A 24083-nucleotide genomic window follows, 5' to 3' on the forward strand; every position below is an offset into this window, starting at 1 on the left:
GGAAGAAAGAGAAAAAAAACTTATATAGTAAAAAGAAAAGTGGCAATATGTTTAAAAAAGGGTGGACAGCACTGAATGCCCTGATTGGTTTCCATGAAGACAATGGACAGATTTTGGGGGAGATAGATAGATAGATAGATAGATAGATAGATAGATAGATAGATAGATAGATAGATAGATAGATAGATAGATAGATAGATAGATAGATAGATAGATAGATAGATAGATAGATAGATAGATAGATAGATAGATAGATAGATAGATAGAGACTGGGGTGAGTGGTGCGTGGCTGAACACGCTGGAAAACCATCACAAACCAGACTCTGGCCAGTGGCACTCCAGGGAAAAGAGAGGAAGAGCAGAGGAGGAGAAGAGAGAAAGAGCATGTGGAAAGGTAAAGAAGAGGACAGTGAGGGGACACAGGCAGATGTCCAAGGAGCCATACCTGCAGATTCAATTCTGCTCTCTTTTCTCCCCCCCCCCCCTCTCTTCTCTCTTGTGCTCGCCTTTCCTCTGCTCCTCAAACCCCTCTTTTCCGCCCCATCTTCTACCCCTCTCTGTCTCTGTCTGCTCTGATCCGGGTGCCCCAGAAGAGACGAAAGAAAGCAAGAAAGAGACAGTGTGTGTGTGAGAGAGAGAAGAGAGAAAGAAAGAAGAGGGTAAAAGAAAAGGAAAGAGTAGGAATAAGGATGATGTGAGCAACAGGTGTAGTCGCTGTGGATCTTCCGTTTCTGCTCGCTGCGCTGCTTCTTTGGAGACGGGAATTTATTTGAAACTTTCAAGATTATGTCTCCCTTTGCTTCCTGAAGAGCAGAAGAATGATAAAAAATACCATTTGGTTTTAGGGTATCTGTACGACACAGGATATCTTCTCAGTGGAAACTTTTTATAATGTCTGTTGGAACTGCGTGGGCTGGATTAGAGAGTGCAATCTGCTCAAAATACCACCAACGTATGAATGAAATCTACTTCCAGATATACAAAAAATTTATTGGTCATCTTGAGTTATTTTCCAGCATTAACGTTCAGAAATGATTATTAGAAATAACCAATACCACAAAGACTCCAGCATGTTTTTTTTTTCTCCGATGCCTTGAACTGTGTCGATAGGCAACGCTCTGTACCTTCAACCCACCCTCATTATTTATCAAGAATGCCATATGCCTGTTAAATAACATAGTTTCATTATATAATGTTATGTCACATAAATATACATTTATATTTCAGTTTACACATTAATAACACACAGCTTTTGATGAATACAAATTTGTCTTCCATAGGTTTTGTGTGTTTTTTCGATGATGTGCCGTAAGTTCCTTTGACTCTGAACAAAGAGTCACTGAGTCAGTACAGTAAAAGGTCTCTGATAAGGTTCCTCATGGTGGTGATAAGAATGCAAAAGCCCTTTAAAAGCATGGTTAAACTTTTCAGAAGTGTTTCAATCATATTTGAAAACACAAAATTTAGAGTTTCTGTAAAGCAATATAAAAAAAAAAGTCAAGAAAAGGAAATGCTTCATAAAGCTCCTTGAAAAGTCCTGGAAGTGCTATGGAAGTCCTTCGATAGTCCTCGAAACGCATCACAAGTCTGTAATTCTTCAAGTTGCAGTAACTGTAAAAATCGCTGTCAAGGTGACGAGCATTTTATCCAGGGAGGACGGGTGTGTTGTGTGCGCGTCCTCACTGTTAGCTTCTGATGGCCGTCTTCCTGTCTCTGTCTTTGTTCTGCAAGAGAGAGAAACAATATTTCACGTCACTGAAGGTTCAACGTCTACGTTAATATGAAGGAGTAGTTCAACCTTCTGGAAAACACGTTTATTCGCTTCGTGCGACGAGGATCGATGCCACTGGCCTGTCTGTACTGAAAGTCCTTTATTCTCTTTCCCTTCAGGCGACGTGTGAGTGCGTGTGTGCATGAATTTAGTGATGGCCATACTGTAGTTTCGTCTCCAATCAGTCTTATATATATACCTTATTAGCAGAGAAAGCTGAGAACAAACTGGACTTATCCTTCAGTAAAGTAACACTCATTTAAAACACTCATGCTCTAACCTTAATCAAACTATGTGTGTTTAATTTGAAACCACCCTGTTCCAGTTTCATGAACTCAAGACTTCAAGACATAAATACACAACCTTATGTGCTCATTTCAAACCGATAACCAGAGATGTGGGTCAGTTTTTCCCCTCTTTCTCGGTTTAACTCTGCTGAGCAGGTGGGTGAGACCGCAGACAGTAAATTGTTGTGGTTTTGTACGTAGTAAATTAAGCGTGGCTGCATCATGCACACGTTGTTGACTGTGGTCACACGAAGGTTGTACTTTTTTCTTTTTTTTTCACAGTCTTTAAACACTGACCTTGTGAGCCTCAGTGTGACTGTGACAGCCCTGTACGATGATATGCTTCTCATTTATCTGTGGTATCAGAACAGCAGAGTCTTGATTTCCTGGCTGGTGAGGAGACCTCCTCTATCTGGCCAGGAAAATAACATCACATTTTCCCTCCTCACCTAACCTCTGCTCCGCTCACTCCTCAGACCATCCACCACTGGCTTTCTTTCGCAGCAGTCGACGGATTTTATTGAACACACCACTGATTGAGATGCATTTCATCCTGCGCCCAAAGCTGCTGGGGGAAAACTCTCACCAGACTGTGGCTTAACTCCTCTACACTCCTGTCCTCCTCTGACTTTTCTCTCCCCCCCCTCTCCCTCTCCCATATCGTCTCGACTAAACCCCTCTACCGCCCCCACCCACCCCTCGCCTTCCTCTCATCAGCCGAACACCTGTTACACATTTCCTCTCAGACCGTGCACAAGATGTAGGTGTTTGGAAAAAATCCGTTTGACTGACATCAACAAAGGTGGGTAGGTGTTTGGAAGGGTATCAGGCTGTAATGAGAGCGTGAGATCATAGGATTTGGACAGGAATCGGTCCGCCCACTGACTGTGGTGAGTGCGAGGAGACACGGGAACTGTTATTGTCAATCCCTCCTCCAGCTGGACTGAGAGCAGTGGCTCATTATTCAATTGCTATTATCTACATATGCACCATTATATGGTCGGCTATCTCATATTTTATTATTTGACCGTGTGTTTTTTATTATTAGTTCCTGGGATTTTTTTCAAAGAGAGCCAAACAGATGATGTGACCCTGTACTGTAGCTGCCACAGTCACAGTGGCAGCAATATGTCTTATACATGAATGAATCAAATAGCATAAAAAACACCAGCGCAGTTGACCCAGCTTTAATTGCAGCCTTGCGATGGTCTGTGTCATCAACTATTCACAGTGTATAGTCTGCTCTGTACTGTGTTTACAATTTGCAAGTGTTAAATGAGAGTTATTGTGACTTAGTTTGAAATGCTGTCTCCTAGAAACATTCATTATCTAAAGAACATCACACCACCCTCTTCATATCTGTGATATCAACAAATCTATCAACTTGCGAAATGTTGACACTGAATGTACCTTAAATCAAAATGGTTAGATTCATAAAATGAAGCCAAAAGTGACTCGACACACAAGACACAAACTTAACTCACTGATCAGCGCTGAATCAAAACTCCACTCTTTTTCCAACCTTAATCAAAGTTCTTTGTTCCCTCCACCACCTGTGGGACACAGGATGACGGTATCCATCCACCCCCGTTCACCTCCACTTGAACATGTGCAAAAGTGCAGTGCAGTTCCTCACTAGAAAAAAATAATAAAATACAGCCTGGGAAAATAATCCAGGCTGCAAGAACTATATGTTTGTTAGGTAACTGACAAATAGGTTGCATGCAGGTAGGTGTAATGCCTGTGGGAACAGGACTGCGTATTTCACACTCAAATTATTCCACAAAAGAGTGCGGTAGTAGTGGACGGTCAATGATCACTGAGCGAGAGCATTAAAGCATCATTCACAGGCAGGGAGACAAAAGTACATCTCAGCTGCCAGAGCAGTGTCTGGAAGCCTAAATGACCTCTGTATCGTTTTGCCATCTGACACATAATTTGCATGGAATTGTCTTTCTAAATTGTGAGTAAGTAAATGATTGCAAACAGAGCTTAGAAAATGTTTGGCGCTTGCTGTGGCATTGCTGTTATTGTGCTCTCTACGAACAATAACTGTAAAACCAACAGCTGGAAGACACAAGTGTGCAGCCATGCTCTCTGGTGTTTGTTGGAAAGCACTGTGGAAAATTGTAGGTATTTATCAGTGGAAATAAAAGCGCTGCATGCAGGTCAGAGAGTTAGATAGAACGGGGGGTACATGACAACATCTCACTCGAAGACTCTGCATGACAATTGGATAATTTTACCAAATTACATGAAATTACCATGAAATCAGCCCCCGTCTCTCTGCGAGCACCCGGCGAGAGTTTAAAGGAGCACAGCTGGAGCTGGTGAGGGCGGCTCAGCTGGAGCGTAGCTGCTTCAGTCAAAACAGGAGGACGGGGGCTTTAAGGCTGGTCTGGTAGTCAAAACAATCCTCCTGAAGACTAATAGGGCATGGTCGGATGACATCTCTGCTCTCTCTTTCTTTCTTTCTCCAAACACCCCCCTACACACACACACACACACACACACACACACACACTGACATACCATTGACTTCCCAGGGGGGTGATTTGTCCGACACTAATATGATTACCTGACGATGTTTACTTTAGATACAATATGATGATATTACCACACTGGCACAATATTATTGTTTTATCAAGGTGAGAACAGCATGTCTTAACTTTAATGTAGAGATAGTAAACACCCTATGAATAGCATCTTGTTAACTCCACAAACTCAAACTTTAATATTGTTTTTCTAAAAACTCAATCTGAGCTGTTCCTGTACCTGTAACCGTGGATTTTCCATGCAATCTCGCTCTCTCTTTCTCTTTTCCTGTGTTAAGCCGCTCTGTCAAATACAAACATCTAATTTAGTTTCTGGCTGCGCGGGGAGAGGAATGACTGGTTGGAAAAAAAATAATTCCACTTGGGCACCGGCCCCGACAATCATATAAGACGATTGGTATTCAACCATGAAACGAAAACTGGTAATATCCCTTTATTTTATCGAGCGAAAATATGTGAATATGCGTCAGTGCCTCGGGTGACTAATAGAAGCCGTAATTAGCCTCATAAATGATCATCGATTGAAAGATTATACACATACATTTAAATGGTGCAATAAATAACGCACCAGACATTTAAATACGCTAACTAACACACTGCTTCAGCCACATGCAGCCATTATGTGGCTTGGATACATCAGACATGTACTATGTCCATGTTCACTGTGGTTTGCTAATAAGCATCCTGATGACTTCTGAAAAACACTTGATTTATCTTAGATGGCCTAATCAGATGCAGTTTGCACCGGGCGGGCACACATGTATTTAATTATTCTAACATTTTAATAATCCGCTATAATGAGTCCAGAACAAGTTCAGCTTCATTTTCACTGGTCTCAGATGACTTAATTCTGCTACATTATGTACTTTATCATCAGTGCTGAGATCTGCACCATGAAACAGCCAATAAGTCATTAGTTTCAGTAGATATTGTTTTAAGAAACTGCACTATTTAAACAGCCATCACTGCTTTTCTCAGTGTTGTGGATCTCTTAAAGTTGTGCTCTTTGCCTGGCTCAGCTTTCTGTAGTTTTGCTTTAATTTGCTCTGTAAGCAACCCTCTCCCTAGAGACCAAATGACAACAGAGTGATAGTTTTGCTAATAGATTTTGTTAGTTATCTGATCCGACTTCTTCTGTTGGTGTTAAATTAAGCTTTAACTGCTTCCATCTGTACTGAAAAAATACAGACGGATCCATGCATGAAGTCACACAGTCATACACAAAGCCAGGCTCACATACACTGACACACGCTGATCGTGGGTTAGAATATATTTGAAAACTGGCTGCAGTATATTTAGCCACCTTGGATACACCTCATTAGCATAGTTTGAAAGGAGAAGCAAAGCAGGCGAAGCTCTCGCTCAGGAGGCGCAAGACATTAACTCCAAGTCAGCACCGGCATTATCAATAAATGAGGGTAATTTAGTTTTCATCTATGACCTTGAAATGTCTGCCTCATGCACACAAGTGACGTAATGCTTTTTTCCAGTGAAAATAGACTAATATCCAAATGACTGTAAAAACCGCAGTCATTAGCGTGCACGTCCTATTCATGCGTTTAAGCTCTCTTAAGATGCACGCTTCATTTGATCTCTATAAAGACGCAAAGTGTAGTTTCGGCACAGTCGAAAACCAACTGTCCAAACCGGAGGATAAATAGCAAAGTTGATTATCCCACTGAGTCGTTGGCTATTTCTCTTTCTCTCCTTCTCCGTCTCTGTTTCCACAACTTCCTGCACACCATTAGTTTAGAAAGTGTTGAAAGCACAGTCGTGATCCAGGGCTCCTTAACTGAGTAATCATATATGAGGTTTTTCTGGGTGTCTAGTCAGAAGCAATGAACTGCCGTCTGGCTGTAAGGGCTAGAAAAAACAGAAACGGGGTGAAATGCTTTTTGATAAAAGCCTGCGAGTGTGATGCACTGTACCCCCGTGTGTCAGTGTTTCTGTGGTCGTGCATGCATGCGAGTGTGTGTGCACCCGCATGTGTGTGAGTGTGTGTGTGTGTGTGTATGTGTCGCTTGTGTGGGTGTGAGTGTGTGTGCAGGCTGGGAGGGCGTTTCACAGAGAGCGGTTTCCAGGCTTCTTTAACATCACCATCAAAGTCCAACGTCAATGTGTTTCTAATAGCAGCAGCTGAATTAAACACTGGCTGTACAGGCCTCAGCAGAGGATAAATCATTTACAGAACAATTAGCTCATTTGTTGCTCCGCTCTGCACTGCCAATGACTTCCAGACACAGAGAGCCAGCCAGTGTGTATGTGTGTGTGTGTGTGTGTGTGTGTGTGTGTGTGTATGTTCACCGTATATGAGCAAGGACAAATTCTCTCTAATTTTCTCCCTTATATACATATACATATCGTAGACCCAGCCACCAAAAGTGCTCATTTTCGGTCAGATACGCATAGACGCACACACATAGACGCACACACACACATACTGGTAGAGATAAGTCAGTTTCCAGTTGCATGGTGCAGTTTTAGTGCCACTGTCTTTCCATCCACCCTGCTTTCCAGTCGCACACAAAGCATCACATAAAAGGTTTTACAGTCGCTCAGATGTAAATTAAAACTGTCAGTGACATTAGGAGCAGTACATCATCTGTTATATTTGCTGTTTGACTAAAATCACACATTTCTTTTTCATTTGTAAAAAATAAAATATACAGCTTTTTCTCTTAAAATGCTTGTTAACTCAACTTGATTTAATCATCTCAAAGGGCTAATGAGCTATTTATAGCAACCACTCCAAGTATCATAGTCGTTATATTTTTTGCCATATTTTTATTTTGTTTCCAAACGTATAAATCCTCTTTTGATCAAATCAAGTCAGCTCATCAAATCAAAAGAGCTTTTTGAAATTTTAAATATTGGAAAAAGTTTGGACTTGTCATATCCAGCTTCAAAGGAAAAAGTTCAGCATTAGTGCTGTTACTGGCAGATGAATCACCAGCTCTGTTTATGTTTGCCATTGAATTAAATTGACCCTCTCCCTGTTTCAGGCCAAAAGAAATAAGCCACAGTTGTGAGGGAAGCTGTAAAAATGCTTCAAGCACTATGGCCTAAAGACGACAAAGTAGACAGATTAGCACAGTTGAAAAAATCCTCTCTGTTTTTGAATCGTATCTGAGAATTACTGAATAAACTTTGTCTGTATAATTCAGTAGCTCTGGGCTGCGTTCACCTACTGCACGCTAAGCACAAATGAACAAAATATAACTGTAGATGCACAACTGGCACAACAAGTTCGAGGATCGTTAGCGGTCCCTTCCTGCAAACGTAGACTGGAGATAATAAAGATGTGATAGTTAAGAAAGCTGCAAGTGTGCAATGCTGCAGCTCGACTTCACGCACCTGACAGTTCAGCACTGATCGGCAGAGGCGGAGAGGCCTAACACAGGATATCTGCATCAATCACACAGACAGCACAGGGATTTAAACAGCCCTCAGCTCACCTCAATCCTTTATGCTAAAGCCCTGTACATCTCATTTACAGATGTAACCACCAGGAGTGTCCCCCTGTTTTTTTTGTTTTTTTACGGTATATCAAAGGCACCGGTAAGCGAGGGCTGCGCTCCAGTTTGTCCATGCCAAACTGCTGGTGCTTCACCTCGGAGCTGTTTTTTATGAAAGGTCAAAATGCATCATGATATATGTGGTTGAAGGAATATCTTGGCTTCTGATCAAAAGATGGCAAGTACAAATGTTGTACACTATATCACTGTACGTGGGAAAAGGAGAGTTGACTGAAGCTAAATGCACTGAAACACACAGCGACGCAGCAATCAAATAGTCTTCGTTTGGGAAAAAAATATCTAATACTGTAGCTCACACTGAAAATTTTTTAATGGATGCTCCTCCAATTCCTCGAAAACTGTTCTAAAGAAGTGTTTCACTTTTTTTTTTTTTGGTTTTTAAACATCAATATCAACTAAAAATATTTTTCCACCATCTAGAAAATCTCCCTGCCATGAAAAGATAATAAACTTTACATCCCTGGATGTATGTCATCAATCTTGTGCATTAAAGCTCTGCAGATAATGAACTCGCATTAGTATTCCACTGAATATGCAATATGCACTTCTTTAACCTTCTCTGTGTAGTGGTCATTACTAACAGAACTGCTTGTTTTGAAATGGTTATACTGTATACACACATAATCAGAGGAAATGAGCGTATACTTTTCTCACTTTCACCCTCTCCCACATTGGAAATGAATGTAATTGCAGCGGCTGGCCCTAAGCAGACCTGACAGCTGTGATGAACCTCAATGACCATAAAAACATACAAAGAGAGAGCTCAGGACACAAGGTCTCGTTTTACCTTCACAATCGCTTCCTCTCTGTAATCACCAGCTCTGACTCTGCTCCTTAGTCCACTTAAACGCCCTGTACAGCCACTTTTCCAGGGAAAGTGAAATGCTCTCAGGTTCTGCCAATCACACTTAACCACTGAAATGCCAGGTGAACATAAACCGTCAGATTTTCCACCTTTAAATAACTTTCAGGGCAATAATATCAGTTTCATTCACCATTGTGCATTCAGTACACAACTGAAGTATTATCCATTCAAATAGCACAACAGCACAATTCATTAATTATCCATGTTTACTTGTTATTGTTAAGTTAATACAGGACATGCTTGGTGATATTATATATTTTTCCTACTATTAATAAATCCCTTGACCAAAACATCAAAGAAACTGACCAAACAAATACTGTTTGCATATTCAAAACCTGATATAACTCATTCCTCTGCACTATATGCTTCACTGTCATCCAGACTTTGCACGAACCACATATAAGTTGAAGTTTTCAATCTTTATCTAACTTGTCTTCTGCAGTGCAACTCGGGGGGGAAAAACAGCAAAAATGCATATTTGGCATCATGCGGCTCGTGTGACATGGAGCAAACGAAACAATAATGTGGCTGACGGTAAGGAACACAGACTCACTCTGAGTGTCTGTGTTTGATATTTTTGACATGAGAAAGTTTCAAAATTGTTCTCTACCCAGCATGCATTTACAGATCAGTCATGCATGTGCAGCAGTGAGTTGACAGCAGCAGATAGTATTACACAGCTCCTACTGACAGCTCTGACCTCCACCAGGCTGATCGATATACAGAGAGCTGGGGGGCCGGGGGGGTGGAGGAGGGAATGGGAGAAGCTTGGGGGAAAGAGTTAAAGAAGGAAAAAATGAAACTAAATGTAAATGAACAATAAAAATCAGGAAGTCAGGGAGGAGAGACAGAAGCAAACGGGAACGGAGACAAAGGAGAGAGAGCGAGGCAGGTTTCAGACTAGTTATCTCCGAGCCCAGGGTGTCTGGGTTAGACACCAAGGACGTCTAGGCTTTCACTCACAGAGGTTCAGAGGGGAGGCAGGAGGGAGGGGGAGACACACTGCTGAGACTCAGGTTATCCCTCAGCTAAAGGGTCTCTGGGTTTAGACACTGAGGAGGGTATTAGCTTTCACACACTGCTGGGGTAACGGGGGAGTCTGCCAGATGTCAGCTCCTTACCCATAAATCCTGCTAAATGGGCAGCGGCTATGGGTTAGAGGGGGAAAGTTGAGTGGACGTCACCTCTCTATCATCTTCTGTTGTTGAAGTCAGAGTGGGACTCGACTCGTATTAATTTGATTTCAGTCAGCTGATGTCAATTCTCCGTTCCCTGTTGTTTCCCATCAGACTGACGACTTTCTTATGCCGAGAGTGTTCTTGATTATGTCTATTTCCTGTGTTGAATCAATCAAATGTGAGCTGAAACTCACACTGGACCAAGTTCTCCCTTTCTGTATCTCTATTAAGGTGTAGACCGACAGTGGAGCAACTGTACAGCGGAGGAAGTGCTAAAAAAAAAAAAAAAAAAAAAAAGGTTTGTCACTGAAATGAGAAGTCAGATTTTACCTTTGTAATGTACAAAAAATATTTATTCATTTTGTTTTGTTTTGTTTTCTCAACTCTCTGCTGCGTTGAGATAAACTAGAATAAAATGATATGGTCTTCATACTACCAAGTGTGAACAAATACCTGCATTGGCGTTGTGACATCACGTTTCAGCGAACAAACTCATTGCCACTTACCAACCTGTGTATCGCGGGTCAGTTGTTAAGAAGTTATGATTAAAACCGTCTCATATTCTGACTGACGTCAATGCATTCTTGAAATTATACACATGGTTTTGGATGGATTTCATAGGCTCCCGGTCATAAATCTCACTCGCTGCATAAATACCCCTGTAAACTTTAAATTCATATTTTTTACAAAAGAAAAAGAAAAAAAAAACACCACAGTTGGGGTTAGGTGGTTTTTACGCAGCAGTTGTGTACATTTTGTTAGTGTTTCGGTGGAAAGGGCTGCACCATTAGACCCACCTCTCTGCTCAGCTCTCTCTGTGCTCCTCTGAGACAAAAACAATCTCGTCTACTCACTGTAATGTCCAGCGAGTTTCAGAAACCACCTTGAACTTTCAAGCCACCTGCTCAAGTTAAACTAAACCCCCAACAGCACAATAACACACAGTCATTCACCCCAGCAGAGGACTTTAAAGAGGTTCTGCTTTTAAAAATCCCTCAGGGCCAATCAGATTTATAGGCGCAGTCACAGATCTCAGGTCAGCTTTAAACACCAAACTGACCCTAAGGCACTGCTCAGTTTTACGCAAGAAGCGTCACTCTATTTTCCTGTGGCTAAATCTGGGTCATTTAATATTTTTTAAATCCAGAAATAAACAGTTTAAACCGTGTGTCTGTAATGTTACAAGAATAGCCACAGGAATGAAGTTATCATTACTGCTCAGGTAAAATAAAAATACTTCTCTGTCGTTAGTCTTCTTTTGGAATAGTCTATTTTCTTTTCTTATTTATTGATTTCTGACCTATAGTTTTCTGCTCACCAATTTCCTCTGGTTGCTGAGGCAGAAAGTACAGATGTGCTTGGGCTGAGTTGATTGGTCAGATCCTCGGGGCGGGGAGGAGTTAACATGGAAGAACGGTGGTGAGGGAGCGTGGCACGGCTGTCCGTCATGAAGACCCTCGCCCAGGAGCAAGACGTTCCCCAGATGACTGATGTAGCTGCTGGCCAAACGTAGCGTCTCGATCTTCGACAGCTTCCTAATCATCAAGTCAGAGAGAGATTCGTGGCATTAATGAGAATGAAATGTTTACAAAGTTCACAAAAATATATTTTTTCTAAAAATGGACCATATAGTTGCACAGCTCTGTTGCACATTACAGTATATATTATATGAAAACAAGGTGCAGGAAGAAGACAATGATGTGAGATGTCAAATATTTGTTCCCCTCTGGAGTCTCATAGGAAATATCAACTCATAATTAAATACAGTAGGTTTACAGGCCCGTTTTTTTTTTTTTTTTTTAAGTCACTCAACTGTGATTAAATGTTATCCAGAGCTACATCAGGGACTGTTTTTCACCAATTTTAGTTCCCAGATGGAAACCATTTTTCTCTAGGAACGTACTTGTGCATCAGACCAAATGTCATGACACAGTTTGAGTCATGCTGCTCTGTACCTGTCTGCAGGCTCGGTGGGGATGAGTGTGCGCAGCGCTGTGAATGCTGTGTTGACAGAATTGGTGCGATCTCTCTCCCGTGCGTTGGCTGCGGTCCTCTGGCGAATCTCTGTAGGGGGACCTGAGCCCTGGGGGATGAGCCTCCCTCCCATGGCCCCTATACCTACACCTACCCCTACTCCTCCAGGGCCTATTCCCGCGCATATCTTCCTCTTCCTGTTCACCTTGATGTGAAAAGCAGACGGGGACGAGGAGGACAGGCGGAAGTTAGAGTTGTTACGGTCCTCAGAGCCGGACCCTTCGCTCCCATTTTCGTCGTCGTCTTCGGAGAGGAGGGCGATGTCGCCGTATAAGAAGCGGCCTGCAGGAGGTGCTGTGCGAAGCATGGCAAATGTCATCGTAATAATTGCGACAAGTCTGACAGCTACTGATCAATCCCGGAGAAGCGTCTTCTTGAGGTTGAGCTTGTGGCGTTTCTGCAAAGTTACCGCAAAGTTTCTGTTGATGCCACTCCCTAAAGGTGTCCAACGCTCAGAGTGTTACTTTATCCCCGTCACTTTGCAAACTTTGGCAAGCCACGCAAGTCAGATATAGCCCCAACAAGGCTGAGTCAGTCTTGGTTTAAAAGATCAGCAGGTTGATCCTAAGTCAGCAACTGAGAGTGACTTGACCTCGGAGCTGCAGGTTCCAGGTCCTTCTGTTTTTTTTCTCTTAGTTTATACGAAAGCACTTCACATCCCAAATGTCAGTTCCTCTTTGAGTTAATCCTTTGACAGAAAGCTGATTTATAATGGCATGTTGAAGTCACGCGCTTTATTTGTCCTCTTTTCCTTCTCTCAACCTCTGTCTCGGTCCTTTGTTTCTATATTTGTCTGTTTCGATTCCAGTTGCAAAAACTACTCCCAGTCTGTGGCAGCAGTTTGACTCTCTCTTGCTCTCTACTGGTCTCTCTTTCTCTCTCTCTCTCTCTCTCTCTCACCCCTCTCTCCTTCTCAGCCTCTTTGCTCCACGTGTGCCTGCTGTCTGAGTGTTTCCGTCTGCCTCTGGTCTTATAGCCAGTGGGAGGGCCAGAGGACTCCTCCGCTCCTCCTCTGTGTGGTGAGGGTCCCTCGGCTGCTGTCTAGAAGCAGGCCAGAGAGACCGGAGGCAAGAGGCAAACCATCAGCAGGAGTTTGTTTTGGCTTCACACTGATGTGTTTCAGGGGGAAATCCACCCTAAAACAGAACTTGCATCACCCTTAGTTTGCTGGGTGGGTTTAGTGTCCTTAGAGGCGAGGGAGCCCTCTGAAACTCACATCCCTATCATCATTGGTACTGTATACATATTGAGTTACTTGGATGTTGACCGAAAAAAAGGAAATGAGACATAGATAAAATGTTGTCATATGGGAGGAATAATAAAGCCACGGTCTTGGACTGTGCAACAGTATATCAGATGCCTGAGCCAAACGAATGCTAAATCTTTTTTAGTGTGTTTTTTTGTGTTGTGAACTCAGATAGTTATTTGACTGGCTGGATATTGCAGAATGTCAATTGCTCACATAACAGGTTTTGACATGGATCAGTATAGACCAAAAAACATGGTCTATGTTGCTGCTTCCTTTTTATATATACAAAATGATCTTTTCTCTTTCCAAGTTTCTCCACAAGTGGTAACACTGGGACTTGAGTTGGCAAAACTGGATGAATTCTTCACCCACTTTTTTTTGACAGCGAGAACCTAAGAAGCTTGAGTGGTGAAGTAAGAGTTTGTCTTTCTCCTTGGGTCTTTGTTTCTTCCTGTGACCTCCTCCTCTGTGCTGTGTCCGTCCCTGGACAGCAGGCTGGGAGGCGGGCGGCCACAGTGTTGGAAGCTGAAGGTCCAGACTGGGCTCGTGGCTGAAGCCGGGGATCGGGTTTATTCAGCGATGGCTGGAGCTGTTTTTCCGGTACAAGCTGTGATGCTGGAGGGCCTGCGAGTAGTTTTCCCCCAAGGGATTCTGATTTTTAGGGTGGAGTGGTTTGGTGATGAAGGGGAGGCTCAGAGGTTTGTAGTAGGAGAGCTGCTATTTTACTCACTTACACTCCCTTTCACAATCTGTCTTCCTCGGGAAGAGAAGAAGAAATGAGAAGAGACAGCAAAGGGAGCAAAGACTTACGAGGGAAGAAAGATATGGGAGAAAACAAATGAATGACAGAACAGGATCTATCTATCTATCTTTCCATCTATCTATCTATCTTGCAGTTTTGAAAATCAGCTACTCCCTCAGATTTCACTAAAATATTTTACAGCCTTCATCAAACTCTAATCTGCTTTTCCTTCTCAAAGTCTCGGAGATTTTATTAGCCATGATCGTGCAACTTAAGTCTTATTTCCAAGGAACTGACTGACCTTTAAATTTTGCTTCCTGCTTTAAAAGTACGGTGGTTAAAGGTTGACAACCTATGTAAAACTCAGCTATGAAGTCTATAATCCTCAGTAGTACATTTTTACAAAACTCTAAACCCAACTGCCATTACTGGTATGCATCTTTTGTGTAGATTGGCAACCGTAAGCTTCTGCTGAAAACTAATAGCACTATGAATAATCTGTCAGTTACATAGTGTTATAGTCAGCATTCATCACCCTCTCTTTTTTCCTCCTCTGTCCATATTTCTCTCTCTCTCTCCCCATTCTCTCTGTATCTATCTCTACCCTTCAATCACAGTCGTAATGTTTATTCTGTGGTATTGACTGAATGAATAAGGGCCAATGTTGGTTGCAGTGGTTGATTACAGTACATACAGGAAGTGCTTGGAGAAGTATGCATAGGGGAGGCAGGATGGATTGTCTAAAGGTGAGGATCAAACCACTGTCTAAATACTATAATAAAAAAGGCATGGGTAAAATCTGATCCTGCGCCATAATGTAATAAATACAGACACAAAACAGAAAGCATTAAGACTTGCCATTAAGTGGTCCCACCTAAATATGGATCTAACATGGCAACTCTGACCAAACAGCTGTCAGGTTAGATCTTGCAATCATGTACATGTATGAAAAAACACACAAAACATACATAAACTGCACTAAGACTGTAATAACAACATATTTTGGATTGTGTGATGTTTTTTGTAGTCATAATGCACTCAGTTAAACTCAGATTGCCCTTTGCCCTTTAGTTTCCATTGCTGCATCACTCCACTTGTCAGTGCAACACATCCAGTCAGTGGGTATCGAATGCATTTGAAAACAGTTGCCTGCTTGACTACTCTGAACATCTGAGATGCAAACTGGGTCTACATTACATCACGTCACTCATCAGTGTGCCCTGCCTTCAGTCAGTCCTCAACAGTGACCTGTACTGTGCATCAGTTTCCTGCACATGGGCCTCACGTAAGTGAATGACCCACATTCAACAGTCTAAAATATGGCTCTTATTGTTATGTAAGTTTTGCAAATAATAAATTCCTAAATTAAAGTGGACCAAAAATAACAAAACCAACCATCTTCTTTTTTTTCTGTCTTTCTTGAGCCAGCACTGCAATGCAATCCAGCAGTTTATTGCTCTTGCAAGACGAGAATCATGACAGCTTGTGGTAAATAGTGAGGTTTGGTTCTGGTTGCATTTTGGATCTGTCTCTGAGTCCAATACTGAGAATAATCAAGTTATGAGTCTAATAAAGATCTTCTTAAATCTTTTATCACTTCTCTGTTTCAGTTAGCAAACAGTAATGAATAAACCATCCGGGATGTGGCCGATCAATAGATGACTGCATTTAATGAGAAGAAATTGGAGTAAACTGTAAAAGTCCAGCTGACCAGTACACAACTGACTAAAGGATGGCCCAACTCTGTATCACAGTAATTACTTTACATGCACGTATTCTTTATGTTCATGTATGTTGTGTTGATGATCTATACAGTACATTACAGGCCGAAATATTTTAATTTATCACTGTAAGTCTGTGTTTAGTTTAGACTGTCCACTATATTTTTACCCAGCAAACTATGGAGATGTATTGCCAAACCAGCCTCACTCACTGTGATCCATCATTACATGCATTAGCATGATCTTCCTCTGATTTGCATCTCCCACGAGTGTGTGGCTGGTCTAACACAGTATCCATTTCTTTCTGAATTGCTGCCCGCAGGCCAGAAAACATTTGACTGGGTATAATGTAGACTTTAAGTCCTTTCACAATCACACATGGCTGCATTTGCCAGAAGAATGTTGTATGAAAAGGAAATAGTTACATTACGGCACAGTAATAGTCACATTTACATAAAACGACATAAAGTATTGACCTAAGTGCACGATGCAGACTCAGGCTTTTAAATAATCATGTTGAATGTGGTAGGTTGTCAGTTCCAGGTTATATGAGAAATTATAAACTGAATTTAAAATTACATTAAATATACCTTGACTATATTCAAGGGATAATATAATATTTAGACACAAGGTATATCTGACCCTAAATCTGGCAGTGGTTACTAAGCTACATGTGTGCTAAAATTGGAAATATTGTATCAGAAATACATTTCCCACTGCATATCTTTAAAATTTAAGTTACTGAAATAACTAATACCTAATTTTTTGACTAAAAACGGAGCCTAAGATGAATTCCTTTGCTGATCCGTACTTGCTGAATGTGTAAATAAAACATTGTTTAAGCTAACCACACTGTCATAATTCCCCCGGTCAGATTGCATTGTATTGTTGCAGTAATTTACCTCTGACATATCTTTAGAGTATGCACCAAGAAGTTAGTGTTAGTGGCAGTAAAAATCTGATCTGCCCAGTCACCAATTACATCACAGAATTATAACAATAATTGCACATCTTGTTGCTAGCTAAACAATATTGTGCCTGGCTCATTCAATACTGATCACATCAATCCCAGATCAGTGCTTCTCAGCAGCAGTAAACAGTCTTGTTCTTAAGGCTAACTTTAGCTACAGTACAATATTGAGAGATATTAAGAATAAAAAACAGCTAAAACTTCACTCTCTCTGTTCATTGTGTATCCCCAAACATTTTCGCAAAGTTTTAACATCCCAACAAGTTGTTGCACCACAGTCTCCATTTTGTTTACATCTGCTTCCCTGTGAGATCATGTAAGATGAGATCATGCAATGCACTGCTCCATGATTGCTCCCTCTGGCACGATAATCTCAATAATATCCTGTTGCATGTGATGTGCTTTTTTGTTTTCAAATCTTGTATTGTGTATATATTTGAGATTAGAAAGAAGATGTTGAATTTCTCCTGATTTCAAAAGCTTTTCGGGTTTTAAATATCCTTTAGTCTGAGTCATGTCTTCTGATTTGAAAGCTCCTGATCCAAGACAGGCTTACTAACTTTTGTGCAGTCAAGAATTTTTCAGCAATAGACAAAAATTGGTTAGGCCTACATATTAAAACTTGCACTTACCCTTTTTTGCCACTTGGGAAAGAAGGAAGAAGTGCTGTTTTATGGCGTTTTCCGTGTTGGCTTCGCTGTTTAGCCTCAGATGTCGCCATGAGCACACAACATTGATATATCACATTTAAAGACACACCCAGACAGCTACCCTGGGAAATTGGCTACATGAGGTCCTGTACTTTCCCAGCAGCAACTGACGATGCTAGCAGCGTTACGTACCTGCCCTTTGAGGTCCAGTTAAATGAACAGGAGAGGAAAGAGAAATGCTAATTTAGCACCGTACACACCTGCTATGTCAACAGCTAGACGAGGTCCAATTAGGGAATTAAGTGAAAACACCTGTGTGGGTTCACAGCAGCAAATGTTAGCAAATGGACTGACCCACATTTCTACATGATCAATGCAAATACAGCATTCACTTTTATGTTGTTTTTTTTCCTGAAGAAACCTTTGGACTCTTTAGATGCCATATTTTCCCCAGGTGGTCTCAGTTTCTTTGTCTGTCATCCATTTATTGTAGCGTTGCTCTGCTGTCGCTGAGTCTGTATTGTTAAAATTTTGGTATAAGTTGAAGTTTTTTAAAGGTGAAGTGGTTTGCAGGACCTGACGATAATGGGTTTATCACAATCCATATTGATTATGGTTTTGAATTAGCCTACCACTGGGCAACCCAAACGGTAAAAATGAGTCCACTGGGATGCGGACTTTCAGTAACCCCTCTGTGGGTCAAGGGGAGGTCTTCCTGGTCGGCTGTCACTTGCATTACATTTTAAATGGCAAACACACGCTATTCCGCTCTCCTCCTGTCTCCCTCGGTTTTCTACTGAACTGCTTCTTCTCATGATGACTGTTTACACAGTTCCAGAGCATAATAATCACATGTTTGAATTTTTAAATTGAGTGGCGTTCCCCTTTAAAGACACAGCAGCAGCAGTGGCGGCAGCAGCACAGTAGTAGAACACCATCTGATAGTCATTACCCCTCTGCTCTCCTCCCCCCCCCTCCTTTCTCCTCCTCTTCTCCGCTCGCTCGATACTCTTCTCTCAGCTCAGACCTATTATTCATTAGTCTGAAGAAAAACACCCACCAACTTTGCCAGGCTCAACCTCATGCATACGCACACTAACACAAAGACACATACAATCACACACACACACACACACACACGCCCCCACAGTCTCAATCCAGCTGAACTGCTCTGGCGCGGGTCAGGGACCTGTCAAAACTCGGAAGCAGGTCTGGACCCAATACGGTACCACAGAGCAGGCGTCTAGAGGGGGGAGAGAGACTCCGAGGGACTGAGCTATTTATCGTAGTCCTTGGACAGTCGTTTGTAGCCCGCACTGAAAGTGACAGAAGCAGGGGAGAAGGGAAGAGTATCTGAACTTGTTATGGTGTCACTGAGCAGACGTCTGGAGGAGGGTCATTACCAAAAGTAATTGTCTGCTTTCCTTGGCTGTGAGCGAGGAAAGAAGGACAGCAGGAAGAAGATAAGAAAAAGGAGGGATGGTGGAAAGCAGGAGGGGGGGAAAGAGACGGGGGCAACGGTTGTGAGACAGAGGAAGAAAAGTAGGATGGAAAGGAAGGAAATGAAGGAGGGAGGGAGGGAGGGAAAGAAGAAGAAGGGGAGAGAGTTGGCGGCGGCCTGCCAATGCTCCAGACTGCGTGGTGTATTGCATGGGGAAAATGGTCGGAAGTGCTCGCCCCCCAACTTGCACCCCCACCACCACCAATTTCAGCCTCATTCAGCCTCAGCTCCAGCCACACTCTACTGTGCTTCCCAAGAGAGCCAGACTCTACAGCTGGCCTTATTAAACCGAGAGAGGCAGAGAGACAGAAAAAAGACGGAGAAGGAAAGAGAGGTCACACAACTGGAAGACATCAGTTGAAACCGTGCTCGCTCTCTTAGTTTTTTCCGTTCATATCCCGTTTTATGATAGAGTTTCTCACAAACACGCTTGCGGTGCACTGGGTTCAAACACATAGTAAAAAGCTATTGTTTGATTCGACATCCCTCAGAACGCTGTAAAACAATGAAACAAATGCTGGGAAATTAAAGTCTGTGTGACTTTTATCTCGTTTGTCTGAGTGCGTCTGAAGGCTGTCGTCAGACATCTGAGCCCTGCTGCATGAGGGCGTCTCTGCTAGTTTGTTTGAATCTCGCAGTATTTGTGAACACAATGGGGCAATAAAAGATACTTTGAGGGATGGAAGTCTGTTTCCAATCCATTATCTGGTGTTCATTGTAATTTGCTTCTTTTCTACTGCAGCTTCTCTGAGTTGCTTTCTTAACGTTGAAGGGATTTTTTTTTTTTTTTTTTCGTGAGCGTTCGTGTGTGTTATTCTCAACACATGCTTTCTGCTTGAGAATAACACAATAACATGCATGAGTATTTCCATAAACAGCTACTGGCCACTTATCCGCTCCGCTGGGATGACTGAAGCTCAGGCGTATTGCTGAAATCCATCTCACCTCTAGCGCACATTCAGATTCAGGAAAGTGTTACTCACTTTTTGTCAGGGGATGCAAATTGGCAGCAAACTGATGGCTAAGGTAAACCTAATATGTTTGATCAACAGTCTGTTTTTCTCTCTTGTTTGAATGTGCTGGAGCTTCATTTTTAAACAGAGAGTATTTTTAAATGTACTGTAACTCTAGTCTGGGGCTGTCTGGATCTGGGGCATGAGTCATGACCAGTGGATGCAATGAAATGTTGCTGTCACATTTTACTCTCATCATTCATTCAAAGTTAAAGATAATGGGTGATTGTCCAGAAAAAAGCTCATGTAACCCTCTTGTGGTATCTCTGTAGCCAGCGTAGCCTCAACATATGGTTACATTCTCCAGGAGGTACACTCAGGTATAGCCCCACAGCATCTTAGCACACAAATGTGTATCTTTCTTCAGAGGTCTCCAGACATGAATAGATAATAAATCTGTATCCACGTGATCATGTGGTTACACTAACTCTAACCCATAGCCTATTGTAATAATGAATTATATTAAATGTACTCGCTTGCATTGCCAGACTCCTCTCCGCACTCTGTCACACTCTCTCAGCACTTTATTCCAGTGTAGGTGAAAGATCTGGTTCATGTCAGCGGATGTATGGGAGGAAAAAAAATCAAGTTACTATTCACTTTTCTGTGGCCAATCATCCTCTAACCAGGCCCTTAAAACTCTCCTTTCATGACTATTAGGCCTCTGTTTCCTGTTGAAGGGATGTTGAACACAGAAAATGAGTGGAGAGACACCTAACAAAGGTACACGCCTTGACTGGGTGCCAGTTTGGAAGCAGTGCTGGTCACCTGTAAGATATTTGCTTTGTTGCAGTATAAACAACTTTGAAAGCTCTCTGTAGGCATTAACGTGCAGCCATATCCTCCAGAGAAGCTGTTAAAGGCATTGTTACAACTGAATCAGCCGAACACAGACAGCTGCAGCTGCTCTACGGCCCATTCATGAAAGGGAGTAACTCCAATATTAAAAACTGAGCTGTGATTACTCAGCTCAAAGAAGGCTTCTCCAATCTGAGCGGATCCAGCCTCCTTTTTACTTGCTCTTGAGTTATTGGCGACATAAAAGCAGCTCCCCAGACTCTGCTGTTAAAGACTCTGGCCAGTAGCAGCTCTACCTCTTCTGAGTGGTGGAGCGGTAGTAGCACACCAAAAGAGAAATCAGCTGTGATGTCATCGCCACTAATGAGGTGGCAGGAACGATCTGACCACCTGACTCACTCACCACCTCACCTCTCTCCCCTGTATTTTTAACTTTCTCTTCAACCCTCTCAATCGCTTTCTCGATTTTCTCCTGCCCCCATCTGCCACCATCTCTGCCTACCACCACTGTTTTTCTTTTCCTGGACTATATGTTTTCCCCTTCGCAGGCTGCCCTGCTCTGGTTGCTCGACTTCCAATCATTTCCAGAGCCACACTTGAATGCAAAAGTTGGACGGTTTGAGCTCATTTGGAATTAACTCGAAACTAAAAATGTGAATGCAGTTTACTTTTAACTGTCTGAACGTTTAATAAAGCACTAGCTTTCTTTGAAAAACAAATAACTTAACATGGTATGTTATGTTAGGGTCAGTCATGATAAATGGCTATCAGTGAAAAGGTTAAAAAAAAAAAAAAACAGAAGGTAAAATGGTTCACATTATGGTTTTCCAAACTCTTAAGGCTTTGGTTGGCTCCACTACGTTCCATGGTGTAATGACTGGCTGCCTCAAATGCCAGGGAGATCACATCACAGGGAGAGAGCAACAACAATGGGGGGGCAGAGAGTGCGACAGAAAAAGACCTTGGTACATGTTGGTTAAGAGTCCTCTGGCAGACTGCGTGCCATTACGTCTGTGTACAAAGAAAAGAATTTAATGAGTTAAAATGCGTGACGGAAAGACACAACAAGTTATCACAGACTAAAGTTAGGAATAAGATTCATCTGCTTGCTCGAAGCTACTTGTCTTTTTGACCTATGGGAAAGAATTAAAAGCTGCTGGAATCAACAAATGGGTCACAAAAAATTTTCACTCGGTTTGTTTATGGTCTGAAAAACAGTCATGGAGGTGATGAGAGGAGGTGAAGCCTCACCTATGAGGATTACATATTTCTCATTGCTGTACACTAATATTGATAAATCTGAGTCAACGTAGTTATCTTGCCATTAAAGGGATAGTTCAACATTTTGGCAAATTGGCCCATTGCCATAATCCCTATAGTTTTAGGAGTGGGTTCGTTACCTTTAATTGTCTGAGTTGTTTTCGAGGCGAAAAACTGCACTTGACAGAAACGTGCATCAGCGGTTTTGCATGAATTTCCCTCTAAAACAACTCTGTCTCATAACATTCTGTTATTATCTCATAGCGTGGTGAATGTGCAGGTCACAATTTGTCCATGAGAGCGTTTTGGAGTTGTTGGATTGTGTATTTGATGAGTTTGATGAGGGAAACCAAGAAATACCATTAGCCTCCGTAGCGTAGCTCTGAGCAGCTCGCGACTCTGCTCCGCCGTTAAATAGCTTGCACCGACGAATCAAAGGTAACAAACCTAGTCCTAAAACTATAGGGGTTATGACAATGGGACAAATTGCCAAAATGTTGAACTATCCCATTAAGACAGGAAAAAGATGAAAAGAATTTGGGTCTTAACAAAGGTAACAAGAAACCAAAAGAACAATTGTTGTAGAATTAAAGTGCAAGTGCAACATATTCAGCAATACAAAATATTAATTGTTCACTATTTAGTTATAGATAAAAAAAATAAATAAAAAAAAACATTTAATAAAAATTAAGTTTATACTTATTTCCAAGACAACACACATACTGTATATGCTGACACCTTTGGGACCTCTACCTGAAGGTAAAGGTTTTGTAATTTTTATCTGAGAGTCTACACATGCAAAGGTCTCATTATTATTATGCTGAGTAAATCATCACTGACAGATTTTCAGTGCACTGCTTTTCAGTTTTCTTTCTAGATGTCCAACTTTTTTCCAAAACATTTACTCTGGAAAAGCTGAAGTGCTGGTATAATACAAATAAATATAAAATGCAAAAGCAGTTTTACTGCCAGGTCAACTACAAACATTATATACTTCATATTGAATTTTATGACTGTAGCGTACTACCGTGGAGCAGCAGTGGAGCAAGTTTCACAGACCAGACCTTGAAGAACGTTTCACTGAAAGGACTGGGCAGCAGGGTGGGAGGGGGGTTGGGTTGAGAGGAGAGGAGATTTTTACTTGGTGGATTTGCTCGTCTCGTTCCGTTGAGGCCAGAGGTCACAGTCCCTGCAGAGATACACCTGTTGATCTGATACAGAATGACTGTTTTTTGTCTGTTCACCCTTATACAGTAAGTATCAGTATAACAGATAGTAAAAATACAACATCCTTCCATAACAACAACAACAAAAAGCATAACAAGCCTGTAGGCCTTCTATGCAGCCAGCTTATTCTGACCTGTAGTTATGTTTTATTGTTAGGCTACTGTAGCAGCTGTTGTAATTACAATGGAAACAAAGAAGGAAGTTGGCTGATGTATGAGACTGAGGTGGATGGATGAACACAGGACTTTCCCCCAGGAGACTGAATGAAGAAACAACCAACAGAGTTTCTCTGATTTATGATCCTTCCACAACCTTGTTTTAATACTGTAACCGCAACAACAAAAGTACCTGAATGAAGTAGCCTACATGTTTTCGCCCGAATCTATTCCTAAACTGTAACAAGCTGCTTTTGTGCGTAAAACTAACCAAACTATGACCTTTCCACAACCTTAACCAGCCGGCTGCTGGCTCCCATGGTTCCTCTCTGAGGGTTTTAGGACACGCAGCCTATATGGTCGTTTAAGGACTTGTTGTGTTCAGTTTGTGTATTTTACTGTGTAGAGATGGACTGCAGGAGGTGTGAGAGTCAGGATCATTGGTATGCTGGGAATGGGAGAAGTGGGGAGAAGAGTTCATTTGATGAACTTGTTAAGGGAGGCTGAGCTGAGCGAAAGATGTGTGAAGTCAAACCTTTGCGTTAAGTGTGTGTGTATGTGTGTGTTTGAT

General features: G+C 41.9%; 1 protein-coding gene across 1 annotated transcript; it reads right to left on the reverse strand.

Annotated features, from left to right (window-relative positions):
- Window positions 1-969: 969 nt before the first annotated feature.
- Window positions 970-13172, reverse strand: LOC146972431 (basic helix-loop-helix transcription factor scleraxis-like). The gene is made up of 3 exons (XM_085802646.1): window positions 12148-13172; window positions 11511-11727; window positions 970-1724 (listed from the first exon to the last, which is right to left on the reverse strand). Exons 1-3 carry the CDS (start codon window positions 12543-12545, stop codon window positions 1686-1688), a joined length of 654 nt encoding a protein of 217 aa, XP_085658772.1. The 5' UTR covers window positions 12546-13172; the 3' UTR covers window positions 970-1685.
- Window positions 13173-24083: the final 10911 nt, after the last annotated feature.

This window comes from Trachurus japonicus, chromosome 16, assembly GCF_045865225.1.
Source record: "Trachurus japonicus isolate A0001 chromosome 16, Traja_1.0".
In the NCBI taxonomy this organism is placed as follows: domain Eukaryota; kingdom Metazoa; phylum Chordata; class Actinopteri; order Carangiformes; family Carangidae; genus Trachurus; species Trachurus japonicus.